We start from the raw sequence: 20,958 nt of genomic DNA on the forward strand, positions 1-20,958 counted from the left end.
AGTGTTTGTGGACTTCAAGACCGCTTTTAACTGCATGTCACAGGACATATTATTGCCAAAAGGGTAATCCCAGAAAATCTTCTTTGAATTATCATACAACTGTATTTGAGTAACAAAGCTATGGTGCGATGGGGTCTGGGTGGCAAACTGGCTGAACCATTTGCTGTAGCGAGAGGGGTGAAGCAGGGGTGTGTCCTTGCCCCCTTATTATTTTTGCTATACATCGACAAAATCATACACCACGTCAGATTCAAGAGCCTTGACCACCCCAAATTAGGCTTGGAAGCTATTCCCATTCTCCTTTTTGTGGATGATACAGTCCTCCTATCTACTTCCATTAGGGGGCTAAATGTTACCCTGGGAGCCTTTGTTGAAAAGTGCTCTGATCTCCAATTGGAGGTCAATATAGGGAAAACCAAAACCTTAGTCTTCCAGCCTAAATTCAAAAGGTTCACCAAGGACAAACTACATATTAACCACATCCCCATAGAACAAGTACGTAGTTTTGACTTTCTTGGTGTCAGACTTTATGATAGGGGTGGTTGGACCCCTCATCTAGTCAAATGTAGTGCAACCTTAAATAAATACAGTGGTGCAATATGGAGATTTAATCTCGCCCATGGTCGGAGGACTATTACACCTGCTCTTACCATGTATACTGCCCAAGCAAAGTATGCAGCATTGTAAGGCGCTGAGACTTGGGGTCATGTAGCTGCTGATAAATTGGGTTAGTTGGAGAGAGGGTTTTTTAAATGTTTGCTTGGACTGCCACGTTAGTTTCCGGGAATACCAATATACCTTGAGCTTGGTCATAGGCTGATAGGTGCGGATGTCGCCCTTAGGCCGGTCCTGTATTGGGCTAATGTTTGGACAACTCCAGAGCTCAGGATATATTGTAAGGCCATTAAATATTTGTTGGAATAAATGAGTGGTAGATCTTTGCCCCGGTTTGCCCATGTCAAAAGTTTTTTGATGAAATACCATCTAGAGGCCTACTGGGACAACCCTGTAAGTATCCCAGCAGGCTTTGCTGACATGCTAAAGAGCACAGTGTGGGAGGTCACGAAAGCAAATATGATTAATGCTTGTAGCAGGCTAGCCTTGGGGGATTTTTACTTGGAATGCAAATTGCTCCTGGGGTTTGAGAGTTATTTGGATTTAGTCTTCCCTCCATATGCATGTTATCTGTATACTAAATTTAGGCTGGGCCAACTAAATATGGCTTATCGTACATGTAAATGGGATGTAGCGAGAAATGAAATCTTCCAAGTCTGCGGTCTAGCCAGGGAGACCCCTTGCCATTTTCTGTTTTTCTGCCAGAGGTATGCCACCTTGAGGAACAAGTATTTAAAGTCACTTTGTAACACCTATGGTATATGTCGTACAAGGGATGCTTTGTAATTATTTTGCTATTGTCAAGACATTAACACTGTATATTTTGTGTCAACTTATTTGTTTCAGACACGGTCCATAAGGACAAGGGCTTTGAATGCTGCAGGAGACAGGAGAGGGAGCTCCCAAAATCTAGAAGCATTACACCCGGTCTTGTAATGTGTTGGTAAACTGGAATAGAGTTCATTTAAATCATTCAGTGTATGTCCGAGTAACAACATGTTTCATGGATGGGCCATAAGAATCGTTAAGATATATGTTGTTTTAAATCAAAGCACTTTAGCCCAGTCGCTCTGCATAAGACTGAGGTTGTTTTCCTCCTGTAAAAGCTTGCATCGATTTAAGCTTGTTTTAGTCTATGTTAAGGTATTTTATTGGCTAACAATAATGAGGCATTCAGGCCTTAATGGTTTCATAAAGTATGATTTATTTAATATGTTCATTCAAGATTTGATCTACTCATGCAACGTTGAAATGTTTTTTATGCGTTCTGGCTAATGACTATTGTCGAATAAAGCCTAAATGAAATGGAAATGAAATAAAGCACCTCCAAGGGGTTGCAACCACCTTACATGAAATAAATGAAGGGTATGCGAGATCACTGTTAACTTGGATTCAGAACCCTTTCGGGTGTCTAGGGCCATCAGTTCTCCTTAGGATGTTGATCATTATTGTTATAATTGTTGCCTTTGCACTGATAGTATTTCTTATACACTATCTTCTGTCATTCTGTGAAAAACAGGTGTCTCACTTTACCGTCGATAAGCTGCTGCCACTGGAAGTAGAAGCACCTCCCATTAAAGAGGACACCTCCAAAGAACAGGATATTTTTTATGTATTGGGACAGCTGTCACACAACGAACGAGATGTATCCATTTTTAAAATGGTGCCGTATATGGGCATGCTTATTGTCTCTCAACTCGCATGTTTTCTTTAACCATCCCTATGCACCATATCCCTATATCTACCGGCCATAGTAAATGGTATCTTTGACTGATGGTTTGCGACAATCCTTCGCCCTGTGGTCTACTCCCTGTCTCAGGGATGACCAAACAGGGGGTTGATGTGGCAGGATTGTTATGCTAATCTATGCTATAGAGTGAGAAACCTAAGGGTATTCTCCTGAGTAGACCTCGAGAATCCCTTATTCAGGTGGCCAGGGGAGGGCTGGCGCTCTCAGATCCCAATCCTGGGGGTGGACGAGCGAGGGAGGATCCCCTGGGTAGGGGAGCCCGGGCGTGTGCTTGGGGAAATACCCCAGGTGAGACGCAGTATTATAACAGAGAAGGAGAGGGGAGGACGAAATCTCTGAGAACTTTGTAGGTTGTACCACACCTGTCTCCCTTCCTCCCTATAAATCTCTCTTGCCCAAATCCCATAACACCTCCGTATATAACAAATACCCTAGGATCCCAAACCCTGTTGTACCAAGAAACCTTCCATCCCATACTCCCTGTTTTCCTGTTTCCCTGTTTCCTACCCACATACTCCCAATCGTTCTTCTCCACGTCCATCTGCCTATTCTTTCCTGAACACCCAGTCTACTTTAACAAAACACTACCGTTCCCACAATCCCCCTGTTCCTTTTATGATAATAATCCCGGTCATTCCTGTTTGTTTCCCAAACTCTACCAATCTCATCCTTCTGAGTTTATTAGACCCCTGGTATGAGGGTTGTAATTCCTTATAACACCTTTTTCCCATCCTACCACGTAGGATACTCAAACACTCTACCCCCTCTTTTCTGATGTGAACACTTTCACATATCACGAAGGACGATGGACAGACACCCAAGCCGTTTACCTGTCTTGTCCCAAAACAAGGGTCAGGCAAAGTCAGGCAACTGACCAGAATCACACACACACCTGACGGCCCTTTGCCTTACCCACAGGGATAAAAGGTGGAGAACGAGAGCCCAATACGAGCAAGGCAGACCGTACGACGAGAGAGCTAACTCAGCACAGCATTTCAAGAGGAGGAGAAAGACAGCGTGAACCAAGAGGGGGACATTGAGCGAAGCTCCTCAGAAGGAATCGTAAGACCGCAAACAATAGCCAGCGTGTGTTGCAGCAGATGTCAACGGTACACGTGGCCCACCTCTGCTGATAACAAGGCTGGGGAGAGACGCTTGTCTCTGTGCTACCAACCTTGACTCCAGAGAGAAGAGAAGCCAAGCGGTATATCACAGCCGGTGAGTCGAGCGAGAGCCGATACGAAACTGATAAGAAACTGACCTGTGTTGAATGACAGGTAGCAAATGGCTAATTGAACTGTGATACCAAAAGGGGGAAAACAAGCAACAGAGGAGTCAGGCACCACGTGGGTGCTCACTCAGGAAACTCTGGGAAATTACCCGATTGTTGAAACTACTGTTGCCAGAAGGCTTTGGGAAAGGCGAGAAGGAGGTCAAAGTGGTCATACAGGGGACTTGTAAAATCCTCTGTACAGTGAAAGTCTTTGGCCGACAGATTATTGTGAAGCTAAGAGAAGTGAATCCCGCAGCGTAAGAGTGTGCGATTGACAAAGTGGGCAAGAGTGAAACCGAAGGATGGATGCCGATAAAGAGGGGGCGGAGTCTGAAGTCCCGATATACAGTGTGTTGACAAGCGTGAACCCGGCAGAGGGATGTCCACAGTGAACTGTATAAAAATCCATTAAGATTAGTGAATATCACAGAAGAGATTGTTGAGAGAAGCCGTAGTGAACCCTGTGGAGCGAGGCAAACAGTCAAATAGGATCTGAGCCTGGAAGAGGGGGATTCAAGGATGAGATGTCAACACCCACCGACCTGTGAGTGCATCAGAGAAAAGTGTAACAGAGAAAGTCTTTTGAATTCATGCCAGAGTGAACACGACAGAGGGAAGCTGATATTCGAGAGGGGTCTGAGCCCGGAAGAGGGGGACACAAGGGTGAAGAGCTATCACCCAAGTACAGTCATAGAAGAACTTTGGAACTTTTGCTAACCTTTTATTTGTTATTTTGAATCTGTCAGACCATCGGAAGAAACCTAACTAGCGAAGTTCTTGATATCACTAAGAACCTTTGGTGGATCTGAGCAGAGTAGAGACAAATCCAGGGGTGAAAAGGCATCACCCAACGTACAAGCAGAAAGGAACATTTGTTTATTATTTTGGATACATCAGGTCCACGGAGGCGAGATACTTTTTTGTAGAAAGGAGACTTAACCACCGAAGGCCCTGATACCTGAGTGCAGAACTGTTGGCTCATGCTGGGAAAGCTTGAGCGTGTGCTGTGCTCCGGAATCCTACCTTGTCCGTGCTTAAAACGTGGGGAAGGGAGACCCTGACTACTGCATGCTGACTTATACGTGAACACTTCCTTCTTTCTTATGAACATTAGCCCACACTTCTTTTGTATTTAGCGTAAGGATTGCCAATAGGTTTTTCTTAGTATAGGCCCTTTTATTTGACAAGACCCCACTAGGACTGTCTTATTATTGTTTGATGGTCGAAGCTTGCTCCCATCTTAGATTTAGGTCAGGCATTTTTCCAACCTAACTTCACAGTTTAATAAACACCCTTGAACTGTGATCACTTTTGTATGTCTTTACTGTTGCCACCATGATTTCCTTACAATTGCCATTACACCTATACATTAGGCCTAAGATCCTCCATCGTGTTTTGGCCTGAGACCTCCTCCTGCATCCAGCTCCTCTGCCATGCCTGAGGAGGGGGAGTCTCTGGAGAGAATTTGAGACCTATAGCTTGAAGATTTTTTTTATTTATCTTTCCATCTTCAAAATCACATTTAAGGTATATATTCTCAAAGAAAATGTGTGGGAATTAAATTAAAGCAGAGGCTAATCACATCTTGACAGTGCACTTCTTCGGCCATTTGATTTGTGATCGCATGTTTCAAAGTATGATACTGAGTTATGGTTGAATTTCACTTAAGGTTTTTTAGGTAGTACCTAATTAAGTAATTTTAGCCTTGAGAGAGTCCAGAGCGGGTCGAAACACGCATTAGCTCAAAAAAAGTAATTGTTTGTTAAGGCTCACAAAAGGAATTGTTTGTTAAAAAGTTCACGAAAGGAATTTTCTTAATGTATTAGACACAAATCATAAAAGATGTTTTAAAAAGGGTTGTGTATGTGTCTAACGGTGAGAATTTTGACTGAGCATTCTACTTCCTTCCTAAGGTGAACTAAAGAGGCATCATCCACCCCACTCCTCAAATCGCTTTGTCCAGGTCAATATTGGAATTCCGAGATAGGGACATTGTGGCTATTGAGAGTCTCTGGAGATAATTTGAGACCTATAGCTTGAAGATGTTTTTTTTTTTATCTTTCCATTTTCAAAATCACATTTAAGTTATATCTTCTCAAATAAAATGTGTGGGAATGAAATTAAAGCAGAGGCTAGTCACATCTTGACAGTGCACTTCTTCAGCCATTTGATCTGTGATCGCATCTTTCAAAGTATGATACTGAGTTATGGTTAAATTCCATTATGCTTTTTTAGGTAGTACCTAATTAAGTAATTTTAGCCTTGAGAAAGTCCAGAGCGGGTCAAAACATGCGTTGGCTCAAAAAAGGAATTGTTCGTTAAGGCTCACAAAAGGAATTATTTGTTAAAAAGTTCACGAAGGGAATTTTCTTAATGTGGTAGACACAAATCATAAAAGATGTTTTAAAAAGGATTGTGTATGTGTCTACCGGTGAGAATCTTGACGGAGTATTCTATTTCCTTCCTAAAATGAACTAAAGAAGCATCCTCCACTCCCCCTCCCTCAAATCCCTTTGTCCAAGTAAATATTGGAATTCTAAAATAGGGACATTGTAGCTATTGTGAGACCACTTTAGGAAAATCACTATCTTCAAACACTGAAGTACATTAGTTCAATTATATGGGTATTTCTGACTGGGTTATTGAACTGCTGCGTAGGGTTCAAATCATTGGTTGCCAAATATCACATGTAAGCTACATTATGGGACCATAAACACTTGTTGTCTGAACACCTGAGCTGTTGAATGAACTCCTCTACAATACAACCCATCTAACGAGAAGCAGTGCAGGGCAGATTGCGTTTGCTCTTGCACCATGAATGCAACATACAAAGCCACTTTGCAGCTTCGAGAGGGCTGCCCATTTGCCAGCCGCTGAAATGTCCCGTTTCTATTTCACATTGGGCCTACACATTGTAGTGAATCCTGAACTGGTAGTCCATACCACCCATCCTGCAAACTCCTGGGATATCCATACTGTTGGTGCTGAGATCAAAGCATTTCTTATAAAACGTTAGAAAAACAGTGGAAGCCTGTGCGTCAGCGTGTCTCAACCCCAGTGAAGGACCTGTCTACCATATACATGCATAAATTTGCCCCAATGGCCCGCAAATGCCACAACAATAAGAATTGGGAGGTGTGGGCCCTTTCTACAAAAGAAGGGAATAAATACCAGTAATAGAGTCACTAGAGTGAATCGCTTGTCCTTTCTGGTGCTTCTTGCCCCCCTTCCTCCAGACTCCTGGGACGTATTACACAGCTCCCCAAAGCCATTTATAGGGAAAATGACAGCTACTACTCCAGTAAATGTTTTTATTTTATCGCCATCAAAGATATACAAAAGTATGTAAAACTGTACAAACAAAACAAATTTACCATAAAATCTAGCAAACTTAACATGTCAACTATATATATACAGCGGTATTAGCGAAAAGTAAGAAAAAAGAGAGAAAGGGAAGGGGAGACAAACAAAAAAAAACAACAAAAACACACATTTTCAACCCTAAAAACTGTGGGCCACTTTTTCATTGGTGCCCGAGACAATGCTATGCCCCAGTCCAACCCTGCCAGTCCCTCCTGTATTTCATAGTTTAAGACATAACTCACAGGTGTCCTGATCTTTGCTTGACTGATAGATCCCATATGCCTTAAACATGATAGGAGCATCTGCTGATACCATGGTCAGCTCAGCATAACAGAGTAGCTGGAACTCTCTAATGTCAGTGCCAGTTGTATCATCACAGCACATCGGCTATGGTGAGAAGGATCATCTTCTTTTGACCTTATTTACAGTACCATATTCAGTTTATTATGTAGTATGATTTGCTCAAGTCACCTGCACTGGAATTGTAGACTGTTCAATCATTTATTTTGAGAAGAATTTGGATTTGTGCTCTAGACAGCTCAATTGTTTAGGGCAGGGTAACGGAATATCACTGTTAAGTGACTTAGCTATGTCCAGGCTCAGGATTGATAGTTTTGTCAATGACGTGATCCATGCACCAAACTGTTAATCACGACTGACATTTAATTGAACAGTATGCGCTTCCACCAACGTTTTGAGTGCCCTCTCATTGCATTTTAAACTCTCCTGAAAAGGATGCTGAGGATTTTCTGTTCACGCCTTTAAGGCCTGCAAAATTCTCCTAAGCAAGAAAGACAACCTCAGTTCACTTGTGTCCTTTAGAAGCCACCTCTAGACGCTACTTTTTCAATAAGCAGTTTTGGGGACTGTTATGTATTATTTTCATATAATTAATAATTCTTCCTGAGTTGTGTCAACCCCAGAACTTTTTTCTGGATTGGTAGATTATTTTTCTCTATACCTCAGTGACTGGGAACCATTTTCCACACTCACAGAGTCGTTTACTCTCTTTATGGGTGACATTTTTTTTTTTCAATACGTTTTTATTGACATTTTATCACTGAACATCAACAACACATGAAAAGTAAATGAAAAGCAAGTAAAACAACGAAGAAACCCTCCCTACCGTCCCTCCCTCTCACCTTCCCCCCTCTTGATCAGGAGCAGTCCCCAAAAATTCTTGGGCGATCAGCATAGACTTGGCCTTTGGGTGCCTTAGCGCTGCCCTGGATGGTAGAGCTCAGTAGTCGCTTCTCGTTATAATTCCTCGTCCTCCTGATCCGGGATTATCCCTAGGAGAGTCATGGCCTTTGGTCACCAAGATCTCTGAGCGCCCTCCTTTAGGTAGTTCTGTATGGCTGACCATTCCGTGTTGAACTTCGAGAGGTTTCCCTGTAGGGAGTAAGTTAGCCATCCCATTGCCAAGAGAGACCAGATTTTTGCGATCCATTCGTGGTCTCCTGGAGGGGCCTCCGATTTCCATTTGCCCGATGACTAGGGCTGCTGCCATAATCATGATAATGTAGAGCTTCCGCTGGGGTTTGTTATTGATTTGCTCAAGTGCCCCGTTCAGCCCAATCATGGCCAGGCCCCAGTTTCCCTCTATTTTAAGTCTCAGGACTTGTTCGGTGGCTAAGTGGATCGTCTCCCAGTATTGGGCTAATTTTGGGCATGACCACCATATGTGGCTCCATGTTCCTACCTGGCCACATTTCCTCCAGCAGTTCAGCGAGACCCTCGGGTAGATCTTGTGGAGCCTAGCCAGGGTGAGGTGCCATTGTGTTAGAAGTTTCATCCATGTTTCCCGGACCTGGATTGATCACGTGAGTTTTGTTATTTGGTTCCATAGTTTCGCCCATGCGATGGGTCTATTTTTGTGCCTGTTTCTGTGTCCCACTTTGCCCTGTATAACATGCTTGCCCTAATTTCCCCTACTTTGATAAGCTTATATATACTCACGACCACTCTTTTGTCCCCTGTGTTGGTGTTGAGGTATTTCTCAAATGGTGTTAGCTCTCGAGTTGCTGCCGCTCTCATGTCGGGGTGGGACAATCAGTGTCTCAGTTGAGCATACGCTAGTCTTTGGTTTTCACCCAGATGGAAGTCCACTTTGCAATGGTCATATGTTTTTATCTGGGATCCTGCAAACATATCCTTCACTCTATGGCAGCCTCCCTGTTGCCACTCCTGATATGCCATTGTGGCGGTACCTGGGGTGAACTGGGTGTTCTGAAACAGTGGCGTGTAGAGGGAGGGGAATGACGTGGACTGGGCTTTGCTCACTGTCTCCGTAATGTGGCTTGCATACATTCGTGGCGGTCTGTCCGCCTTGGGTTTCCATAGCACTTCCTCCAATTCCGTTCCCACCACAGCCCTGTCCATCGGTCTCCATATCTTAAACCTGTCGTCTCTTTGCCAGTCTCTGATGACCCTTATTTGAGCCACGATGTAGTATGCTCTGAAGTCTGGTGCTCCCATTCCCCCGCTTCGCACTGGAGATCTCATCACCCTCCCCGCCACTCTCGGTCATTTATAGTGCCAGAGGAAGCTGTCCGTTGCCTTATGGAGGATTTTGAAGAATCTCGGCGGCACATGGATCGAGAGAGAAGTGAAGTGGCACAGAAGCTGCGGCGGGATCGTCACTTTCAAGACATTAATGCAGCCTAGCCAGGATATAGACAATGGCCCCCAGTCTACCAGTTTTGTTTTCATCTTCTCTAACAGAGGCAGTAGGTTTGCTTGGTAGAGCCTGCCCACTGTGCTTGTCAATGTTACCCCTAGGTACTTAATGGAGTTTTCAGCCCATCTAAATTATGGGTGTCATTTTTAAAACTCTCCATAGAGTCTTTTTAATTTGATCCTCTTTGACAACTTTTGGTACATACTGCCTATTGTTGCTGGGTTGCCCTTGGGGCTCCCCTTTTAACTTTCTCTGGCTAACCTTGAGAGAACTACAGTCCCCATATGTAGAAAGGATCTTTGGATCCCTTTTACATTTTATTTGGTGAGACCAGCACCCCCGTCCCCCTCGCATCTCTCCTCAACTTATGTAACACTTATGTTACAAGGACAAACTTACATTTAATGGCTGGTGGCAGTGAACCTTTTAACTAATTCGGCGCACCTTTACCACAGGATGTTTCCACAGCCCAGGTAAAGGCACCCATGCATGCTCATTTTACCAAAAGGGCCCCTGTCTTCTTTTTTGGCCATTTCAGTGTTCCTTGTCCTTTCTAGTTCCGCCAGGGTGGAACAATCCTTTGTGATAACTTTATCTTCGGCGGAAACCCGGTCGATTCCCCGCCCAGGCTCCAGAGTGTCTGTGAAGGCAGGAAGCAAGGGAGGAGTCCAAAACTCAGCAGCCCTTGTCTTCCAGCCTGACTGCGAGAATCCAGTTCAAACTGGGTAGCTGGCTGTCCTGAACGGATTGCCAACCCCCAGGTTTGAATGTTGCATGGCTGTTTGATTGGCTGGGTTCCTGCATAAAAATCAGATCCTGGAAGCTGAAGAGGAAGTCGACCACTGGAACCAACTCCGAAGAGGATGATGAAGAAAATGCAGCTGAGACGATTTCCAGCAACCAGAGAGCTGGCTGTCTAACCGGGGCCTACCTTTTCCCTTCATTCCAAGCGACCAGGGGACTCCAAAGAGTCGACCCCTACCCAGAGCCTAGTGAGACCCACTAGATTCAAGAAGACCTGAATTTTGAGCCATCCCACATCGTGCTGAGACCTAGCGGGCCTGCAATACCCAAATACTCTGGGACCTTGAGCCATTGTGCGGTGCAGAGTTCCGAATCTTGCCAAAATGTTGTGGGCATCCTGCTGGACCCCCAGAAGCAGGAAACAAGTCCGAAAAGTCCCCTCACCAGAGTGCTGGACCTGACAAATGACGGGAATCCGACCAGCGATATTCTGTCTTCTTCTGTGTTCCTGAAAAGGTGCCAAATCCACAGAGCCGCATCCAGTTGCGATGAAAATCTTGCTTGGAGCCTCCTACTGCGATCCCTGCTGCAAAAGTCCCTCCAAAAACCTGTCTTCCGTCTTCTAGACAAAGGAATCCGTCGACCAGATTTTTGGCTACATATCCTGAAGTCTTCCTGCTGCAACAGTTCTTCTGTGCTGAGTTACTGTGTCGACTGGGGTATTTACTTACCTTCAGTCTCTTGTGATTGCTGTGAATCCTTGGGGTGCTACTGTGATTGGGAGGTCTCTCGTCCAGTTCACTCACTCCCACTGCTGGAATCCTCCTAGGGTGTCTTCTCTGAAGTCTCTTGACCCTAACTAACTTTCAAAGTGAACTACTTACTTGTTTGACCAGTCTTCCCCAGGAACTCTGACTTTGCCTGCAACTGAGCCCTATCTCTCCCTGCCTACTGCTGGTTCCTAGACCACGAGGGCCCATCTTCTGCCTCTGAGGGAACTTATGTACTAGAATTTTGAAGGGCTATATTATTTAAAGGGTCTGCCCCCGAAAAGTAGAACACGTGTAGAAAAGTGTACTTACTTGTAAAATAGTTAGTTGGTAACTTTAAACTCTCAGAGTGAATAGTTACAAAAAGTTATTACTTACCTTAAATATGTTCTGCCATTCTGAAAAGTATATATAGGATTTACTTTCCTTCAATAACCTGTGCCTTCTTAAATAAGTATTCTAAAAGTCTTACCATTCTAACAGAAAGTAGATAGAAGGTTAACTCACTCACCTGTGAATCGGGCTCCCCGCTTCTCAAAAGTAATGCTGTGGTTTCACTTTATCATTCCCGTTAGGATAATTGTACGAGTCTCCCCAATTGGGTCTGGCTTTCCCTGACTTGCTGTTAGACTGTCCAGAATATGTCTGCCTAGGTCATACGTACCTTTTAGGTTTATGGTAGCTCCTTACAAAATTATATAGAGGTTTACTTACCTTGAGTATAACTGTGTTATCGTAAAATAAGTTAGAGTTATTGCTTCCCTCAATCTGTGTTGCACTGATCTGAAAAGCAAACTGTAATCAACATTAGGTTTTACCTGCTTAGAATAGATGTGTGCCATTCTTAAAAAGTGTTCCTTTAGGTGTAACTGACCTTGTTCTGCCTGGTGCTTCCCAATTTGTGTAAAGAGTTCTTGCTGTTCTCAGACTGTGTTCCACTGTGCTTTAAAGCACCAGTAATTGTATATTACACCCCAAGGTCCAACTCCCATAGAATAACTGTGTTATCCTGAATCAGAGTTATAAGATTTTAATGTTCCTAGAATAAGTGCTCCACTATTCAGAAAAGTATAGTGTCCAGTTGATTTACTATTTGATTTCTTGCTGAGCGTCACGGTACAACTGTTAGGGTCTACTACCCTTGTATTAATGTGAGTAATCCAAAAGTAACTATTGCTTTTGACTTCCCTAGGACTACTGTTAGGTGTTGCAAATTAGGTCATATGCTTGGGTCTGTGCACCTTCAAGCATAGTGTTGTGCTTTTATAATTGTGATTATATATAATGTGATAGTGCTTATTCCCGCCAAGATTTATCTGGGCCTACCTGTATTTAAATAAACCATTTATTTTTACAATATATAGGACCTCATTATGAGGTTGGCGGTAACCCGCCGGTACTACCGGCGGGTTGCTGCCCACCCCGTAACACCGAATCTGGCGTCTGACTCCCCGTTGCTACCGGGACATTACAAGTCCTGGCGGAGCAGGAAGTCGGGCGGCAGATTTTGTAAGTCATCATTCCCGTGCAGTAAGACTCCTCGGGAATGGGGACTCGGAAGCACCGGCACCGTCAGTGACGGTGCTGGTGCTTCTATGACAAGTCTGCATGCAGGGGCCATTGCGCCTGGCAGGGCCAGACCTGCCAGGCGCAATGGCCTCTGCAGGCAGCCTTGTAGTGTGGCGATCCGGAAACCAGGGTCCCGGTAAGCTTACCAGCACCCTTGTTTCCGGACGGCCACACCCGTAATGAGGCTGGACCATATGTATATTACAATTTCATTGTACTGATTCTACAGCCCTCTCTCCCTCCTAAGATAAGCATGGATGCTCTATCTACACTACCATATACTCAGGTGGTACAGCCTTATACTAAGAGTGGAGTCTTGTACTGTCTCAGTTGAATGGTTTTACTAAGCCCTTAGTTGGACTTCATAAATCAATCAACCTACATTGACTCACTCTTTACAATGGGTACAGACCTAACTGGCACCACATGTAATCTAAGGTTTTACGTACTTTAGGCAGAACTACGAACCAGGCCCCTATGTGGAGGACTGCCAGTGCTCTAGCTCTTAAACTGATAAGGCACTGCAGTCTCAATCTGGCATAAAATATTTAATTAACACAATCATTAAATAATAAATGCACATGTGTGCTTCAGTTATGAGAGACAATATAGCTGAAGGTTGTGTGCTCACAATACATATGTTAATGTATCTCTCTTACAAAGTGCTCTAAACACAATACTTAAACTCACTGATGCTGTTAAGCACAGTACTGTCAGTTCTTCTTACAACAAGATGTGATGAAAATTAACACAGTAGGAGCATTCTTCTTAACTGCACATTTTAAAGAACAACATTTCACACAATATATATTACAAATAATACTTGGAAGAAAACAGCCATGGCAGTTTGCCATTTTCATGAATGTTTAATGATGGGTGTTTTAGGTTATGTGTAAACGTTCCTTATAATGAAAAGCACTATTCAAGAGTAAAATAGCACACACAGTGTCACAATATTGAAAAAAATAAACATGATAAGCAAAACAAAGTAGGAAAGCAAGAGATACTGTAAAAAATGGGCAAAAAGCAAAAGGCAGATCAAGCTTAGAAAATTGATTTCAGAAATCCATGAGAGCGAAATTGTATGTATTACTTTTTATAAATCCAGAATGAATCTCCCTCACTTGATGTTATCCTTTATTTCAGGGAGCACACATTAAACCACTTAAGGGAAACATGGAATTAATTTATCCATTTCAAGACGGCATGTGGTCAGATTCAGCATAAGGGAGCTTTATATGCAACCAGGACTCTGTTGAGCTAAGCATTGGCGTCAGCTTTTTGAATAGGAAAACTGAGCTAGTAAGACACCTTTTTCCCAATCTGGATCAAGAAGGGAGGAATACCCATTATATTGTTTCTTGAAATAGTGTAGTGATCTAGCCAAAAATTTGCATGTAAAGGAGTTGATGCGTAATGCTTGAATTTAGAACTCAAAATCGAATTTGGATGAAACAGAAAGGAGACCCTCATGCCCATGTACAGGGAGACACTTTAAGTACAGAAATAAGCAGGTAATGTTGTTCATTTTTCCATGTAGTGCTGCACATTTCGTCTAGGGCTTGGCTCGCCGACCCATTAATGAGTGTAATCCAGACACGTTTTAGAAGGATCCGAAAACATGCAAATAACCCCCATCCAGCATTTTCCTACCTTATGAGTTCGACTGTCTCGGAATACATGGTGTAAGGGGATTTGGACTCCATGGGGCCGTGTTCCAGGGCATTCCCACACTCAATGAATGACAGTGCTGCTTCTGTGTAGTTCAAGGCTTTACCAAATTTCTCCAACTTGAAAACAAAATATATTTGAAATAAGTCTCTCTGTAAATTATTAAACAGTCCTTACAAACAACAGTCTTTGCACATAACAAATTACATTTGTGTAAAGTTACCATGCATCCATAATTTACTGTCAGGTTGCCTATCAGATCACATAAACAAAGAGAAAGGTAATAGTCTGGTTTCAGGAGAATCTCTTCCAGGCAGTGCATTGACAGACTAATGCTTCAAAACACTATTAAGAAATGTACTTATTTTCCAAAGTACCATGCATTCTGGCAAAGGAAGGATCATCCAAAATCACTGGCATATCTGCCAAGAGTGCCATCCCTGCCCTCTATTTGTGTGGCATAAATAGTTTTAATTCATGTAATTCCCTTCCAAAAACATATGGTACTCAGATGTTTATAAAACAATATAACTATTAACAAATAGAGTGACAAGTAATATGAGTAATTTTGATGTCAGAGCTATAGTAGACTTCATAGAGAAAACAATGAATATTTAAGCAAGAGTTGCACTTTGTAAGGAAAATATTCGGAAGCACTGTATTCATATTCTGAACTCTAATGTACTAGCTCTTTTTAAAGCAGCAGTACTACTATGTTTCTCTACAAAACCTCCTCTACACTTTTGCAATGAGAGGTAGGATCTATCTCCGGCTTTGAACTTAATGTCTACAAATATAAATATATGTTTAGAGCCTGGCGTTCTATTATCCACTTCATAAGGAATTGATATATTTGCTGACTGATAACTATACCCCCATTGAAAAATATTAATGAAACGTTTTCATTTTTCTTTGTCACCAACTATAAATGTTTATGCCAACATTGGTGAGCACTGATCATGAGGACAAAAAGTTAGACATAGTGGGCTGCACTTTTAAAATCGCAAAAATTCCTATGACACTAAAAGCTAGAAAACATCGATTCATTTCTGAGGCTTCCCTTAAGGGGAATTTCCAAAAAGATTGTTTGGGCAACTCCAACAATTCATGTAATGGATGATGTATGAGTGATTTAAGGTGCAACATTTGGCAGGTGGGGACTCAAACAAAATTGTATATAACCATACATGAAGGTTTTTGAGTTTACGGCCTTTGGAATGTGCATTTATTAATGGATGGGATTACAAAAGAATAATTCGGAGTCCAAATACCGGACGAACTCAAGAAGATGGCAAGTTACTGTTTTATTAACAATCATCTAAAACATGGAGGTTACAACGAAGATCAACGGATGTACGCTCAGTTTCTCAATGATTTCCACAAAAAATACAGTTCATATACTCCATTATGCGTCAGAGTAACGTCATACTATGTGGCAATAGAGAAAAACCTATCAGGGGTCAGGATTGGTTAAGGGAAACACCCAGATATACAATGATATAGGAGCTAGGATTGTTATTGGGTGTCCTTTATCAGGTGGACAACGTATGCATACCTCTTCAAACATGTCATTTAAGAAAACATTGTTACACTGTTTTTCATTGGTCTTTTAAGCTATAAGGTCCTTCATTATACAGACTAATTGTTAGGCAGAAACCTGTGCAGTTCCCTTAGGGAACACTGCAAAAGATTTAAGACTACAGGTATAGCAGTAAACCCACTTGGTAGCAGTCTGCACCACCCAGATTTACCTGGTAGCTGTGGCTGAGCAGTCAGACTTCCCTCAAGAAGAGTTAGGCAGTATGTAAAGTATACACGATAGGTACTCAAATACAATAGCACAAGCAAACACTGACCAGAGCTTGGTTTCAAAAGTATATAGTTATTTATTTATTAAACACACATAAGTTGAAATCACTCTAGCAAAATATAGTAAAATCACTTCAAACACAGCTATAATGAAAGCAGTTCCAACCCTTACTCCTATCTAGACAACTCTAAGTTAACATCACATAATTAAAACGGAGGTGAGCGCTTAACGTTAGATGACACTCTAGTAGGTTCAAGGGGGGGATAAAAAAAGAACCAGAAATAGGTTAAACACACCACTCTAAGGTCCAGAACACTTGCAATAGGCTCAAAGAAGCACAAAGTCACAGGTGAGCAAAAGTCACTAGGCAGGGCCCACTCTTAGAGTAGCCGGAGCGAAAATGTGCCCAAGATCACACTGTTATTAGGGATTCAAAGTTTTGCAAAGAGTTAGAAAGAGTTGAGAGTGGCTTAGAAAGTTTAGCCAGGGTGTCCCAGGCACTCCCAGGGTCGAAAGCCGGGGGCTAAATCTACCCCGTACAGTCGGTGGCAAGGGAAGCCAGGCGGAACACGGTACCTTAAGCGGAAAGGATCCTCCAGCGGTGGCAGTTGTTCCAGGCAGTGGCAGCAAGGCTCGACGTCGGTCAGGGGAGAAGAAGTTCTCGCTGTAGAGCAGAAGAAGAAGGTCGTTGCACTGCCCGGGAAGAAACCAGCCGCGGAGTCCTCCGGTTAAAGGGTTGTACCGACTTTCGCGGTTAGGGGTAAAAGTGTGGTATTCCGGTTGCCGGGGTGCTTGGCACGGGCAAGGCGGCCACGAGATACCTCGAGGAGCGAAAAGAAGGTGAAAACTGGTTGTCCCCACCAGTCAAGGGAAGGAGCCACTCCGTTAAGAGTTCTCCTCGGTCGTCGGGAAAAGTGGTGAGACGGTTCAGCAGGGCTCCACCGGGTGGTGTCGTCGAAGCAGGTCGGCTCAGCTCTTCCCTCGTCGGATTCTTGGTCCTGTGGCGACTTCTGAAGTTCCAGTCCCCAAAGCCCTGCTTTTATGCAGCAAACCCCCATTCACCCAGCCTAGCTGTCACTCAAACATGCTAAGTGGTGAGCCGGCCGGCTCACCACTTGGGCCAATCAGGACGGAGTGCGACTTGAGTTACCAAGGTAACTCAGTCCAGGGTGCCTAAATCCCCCTCCACCCCTCCTAAGTACCCCAGACAGAGTGGCACCACTTTGGAGGGCTTCTGTGGAGAAGCCCGCCAAAAGTGGAACAAAGGGCTCCACTTTGGGTCAGAGTTACAGAGGCGAACGCCAACGCCATTTTAGAATCAAGTTTTGGCAAAAAGTCCCAACCGGAGTTATAATAATAAATATATAAACCGGCGGTATGTTTAAGGCTACCGTAAATAAATAATTAAATGTGTTAGCCTAAAACAATGGGAAATCCCATAGGGAAATATTCGCGGTCGAATATAAAAAGTAGTTTCCACTGCCACCAGCCAAAACTCGATCAGGGGGGACGGAGACGTGCCCCCTCGACTAACAGACCCTGGGGCAATCGAATTGCCCCAGCCAGTACGTCCACAATATGATGGTTTGTACTGGGTCTGTTCAGGATTCAAGACTAGCAAAGTCTTTGGTGACTTTACATGCCCTAGGAGACAGTAGTCAGTCCCAGGGTATGGAGTCTATATTGGGGAGTCCCTAGGACACCCCTGGGTCACGGCACAGAGGGTGCTGTGTAACCCACATCACAAAAATACATGAGGCCCTATGGAGTAAAAGAGCCCATAGCCCATTCAACACAAGGTTTAACCAGGAAAACACACTTCAACAGGTCCAAGAGTGAGGGTAAAAGAGTCTCACTCTTGGCAGGAGAAAAAAAAGAAACCCCAGAAATCCAGCAAAGCTGCTGGGGGACTCACTAGGTAGGGAAATTCAGCCCAAACAGAGAATTCTCCCTAACACTCGCCCCCCCCAGACTAAGGGACAGGAGGATTTAATCCACTCCTGGATGAACCTCATACCTCTAGTCGATGATATACATCCTAGAGAGTCCATCAGCATTTTGATGGTGACACCTTGACCTATGTTCAATGGAGAACTCAAAGGTTTTCTTCTGCAAGCTAACGGACCTACAGACCCTTTGAGGAACATCAGTCTTTTTGTTATAGGGGATCTGGTTGACCAGTCCCTCAGAAGTTGGTACAACTTCTGAACCTAGGTTAGGCTTTTTGAAGGGGTCCTTATAAAGGATTCCCTTAGATCTAGAGGGGCCTCCAAGGTTCCTCACCACCTCTCTTGTGGGAGCAGGTTGGGTCTTAGGCCTCTTGGTTGGAGGGGTTGGGGTTAGGCAATGTACCTGCTTCCCCTTCCTCTTAGATCTACCCTTACCTATTTTAGGAGTTTCCCCCCTAATATTAGGTTTTGAGTTGGGGTCTTCAGTAGAAGGTCCAACAGTCTGAAGGTTTTTGGCCTTAGACTTTTCTTTTCTGGTTTTCCACCAGCACTGAGAATTACCAGTTCTCTCAGGTTCAGATAGGGGCCTAGTTGGTCTATCCACCTCTTCCTCAGAAGCAGGGGGAGTCAGAGACTCTGAGACTATGGGAACAATGATGGAGCTTGGTTGGGGCTCCCATGTTCCTAGCATACTATCCTGAAAGGTGCCTGGGTCAGAGGTCAACTTACTAAACCCAGGGCTTGTAGTGGGGTTCTCAGTAGAGGGTCCTACAGGCTTAGAAGGGTCCTTCAAGGTAGCCTTTCTAGCCAATTTGGTTAAGTTCTTCTTCTCCATACTGGGAGGCCTGGGGGTATGTGACACTACTCCTAGAGTTCTTAGGTCATTCCCCAACAGGACCTTCCCAGGTACCTCAGTCTGAACACTGACAGGGATCCTCACTGTCATGTTGTTACACTGAATGAGGGCTGGTAGAATAGGAACCATTTGGACAGGGCCTCCAGACATCTTAGTGGGACCTTTGGGTGCTTTGGCCACATCCTCAGGTTGAAAGAAGCTTTCATCCACTACTGTTCTGCTGGCCCCAGTGTCTCTCCTGGCAGGAGTATCCTGGCCATTGACAAGAACACTGTCCACATAATACACCTTAGAGTTAACAGGTAGGGAGTTATACACAACCCTATTCTGGGGACTAACCAGACCCATAGGCTCTAAGTTTACAGTTGCTTGAAGACCCAAGGGTTCTTCAGCAAAGAGTTCAAAGTGGGCACTAGCCATCTGTACTTCATCCTCAGGAGTGAAGGCTAAGGAGACTGTGCTGATCCCTGCAGGTTTACCCTTGCACTTGGGATCTCCTTTGATATGGTCAGTACCCTGACAGACATAGCATTGTCCAAATGCTCTCTGGAAGGGTGGCTTGTTCTGACCTTCTTCTGGCTTGTGGCCAGAAGGTACAGTAGCCTGACTAGGTTTCCCATGTGGCTTACCCTGGTTATTTTGTGGTTTGGGGCCCTCTTTGGGATAGGAATTATTAGAATTCTCTTTGGAGTCTGTTTTTGGCTGTTTCTCCCCATCCTTCTTCTGAGTTACCCCAGAATCCTTGTGAGTGGCCCTGTTGGCAACCCACAAGTCAGCAGCCCTAGCCAGTTTCCGGGAATCTAATTCCCTGGAATCAGCCAAGTGTTGTCTGAGCTCAGGAGAGCAGGCATCATAAATAGTCTCCAACATAAACAAATTCTTCATACCTTCATAAGTGTTCACCTTGTAACCCTTAATCCATCCCTCTAAGTTTTTCAAACATTCACTCACCCAGGTAGCCCAAGGGGTACCATCATGCTTTTTGAGGCTCCTAAACCTCTTAAGATACTGGGAAGGGGTCTTCCCAAACCTAGCTATCAAAGCTAGTTTCACACATTCATAGTCCTTCCTCTCCTCCTCCCCCATCTCCATTACCACATCAGTTGCAACAGGGGGAAGCCAAGAGAACAACCAGGTGAGTAAGTCATTTCCTGTGATGTTCTGGAGCCCATGATTATATTCAAACAGAGACAACCAATCCAACACATCCAACTTAGGCTCATACATACCAATCAATTCTTTAGGCATCCGGGGTCTTTTAGGACTGGAACTTCTAGAGGAGCCAGAGAGAGAAACATTCTCAACAGATAATTTCTTCATTTCTAAGTCATACTTGAGCTCCATTTCCCTTAGCCTTAGTTCTTTGTCAGTTTGAGCATTAAGTTTCTTATACTCCAATTCTAGTTTCATTTTCTCCAGTTCAAAGTACTGAGGACTAAATGTGGGACCTGGTAAAGGTCCAGTAGGTACAGCAGGTAGAGCAGGCAGAGGCCTAGGGGGGACAGTCACAACAGCCTCACCCTCCTCTTCTGACTCTTCCTCAGAATCATCAACATTTTGCTCCATGTTAACTTCAATACTGTCATCTACAGTTGCTGGAGTGATAGGTTCCTCTGAACCATCACCCAGACTTTGGTTAGCTAACAATCTTTCAATCAGCTCCATTTTCTTGCCCTTAGTCAGGAGATCCTTATGTTTACAGAGCACTCTTAAACAATCAGCAGTTTTGGCTGCAAGGGACTCTTGACTATAGCTTTCTATAACTGACATGTTAGAGGTTTACTTTTACAGTGCTAAGCTTTGTGGTTAGTTGCACTAAGGTATTTAAAGCACAATAAAATGTATACTCAATACAAATCCCACCGCTGTACACCAGTGTTAGGCAGAAACCTGTGCAGTTCCCTTAGG

At 43.8% G+C, this 20,958-nt stretch overlaps 1 protein-coding gene across 1 annotated transcript in view; it reads right to left on the bottom strand.

Annotated features, from left to right (window-relative positions):
* The window catches only part of AFF3 (ALF transcription elongation factor 3), a 2,498,221-nt gene that overhangs the window by 126,643 nt on the left and 2,350,620 nt on the right, over positions 1 to 20,958 (bottom strand). The window contains exon 16 of the mRNA XM_069636694.1: positions 14,418 to 14,554. Coding sequence (XP_069492795.1) covers positions 14,418 to 14,554 — 137 coding nt within the window. The remainder of the gene's footprint in view (positions 1 to 14,417; positions 14,555 to 20,958) is intronic.

Source organism: Ambystoma mexicanum, chromosome 7p, assembly GCF_040938575.1.
Source record: "Ambystoma mexicanum isolate Mex_15411 chromosome 7p, UKY_AmexF1_1, whole genome shotgun sequence".
In the NCBI taxonomy this organism is placed as follows: domain Eukaryota; kingdom Metazoa; phylum Chordata; class Amphibia; order Caudata; family Ambystomatidae; genus Ambystoma; species Ambystoma mexicanum.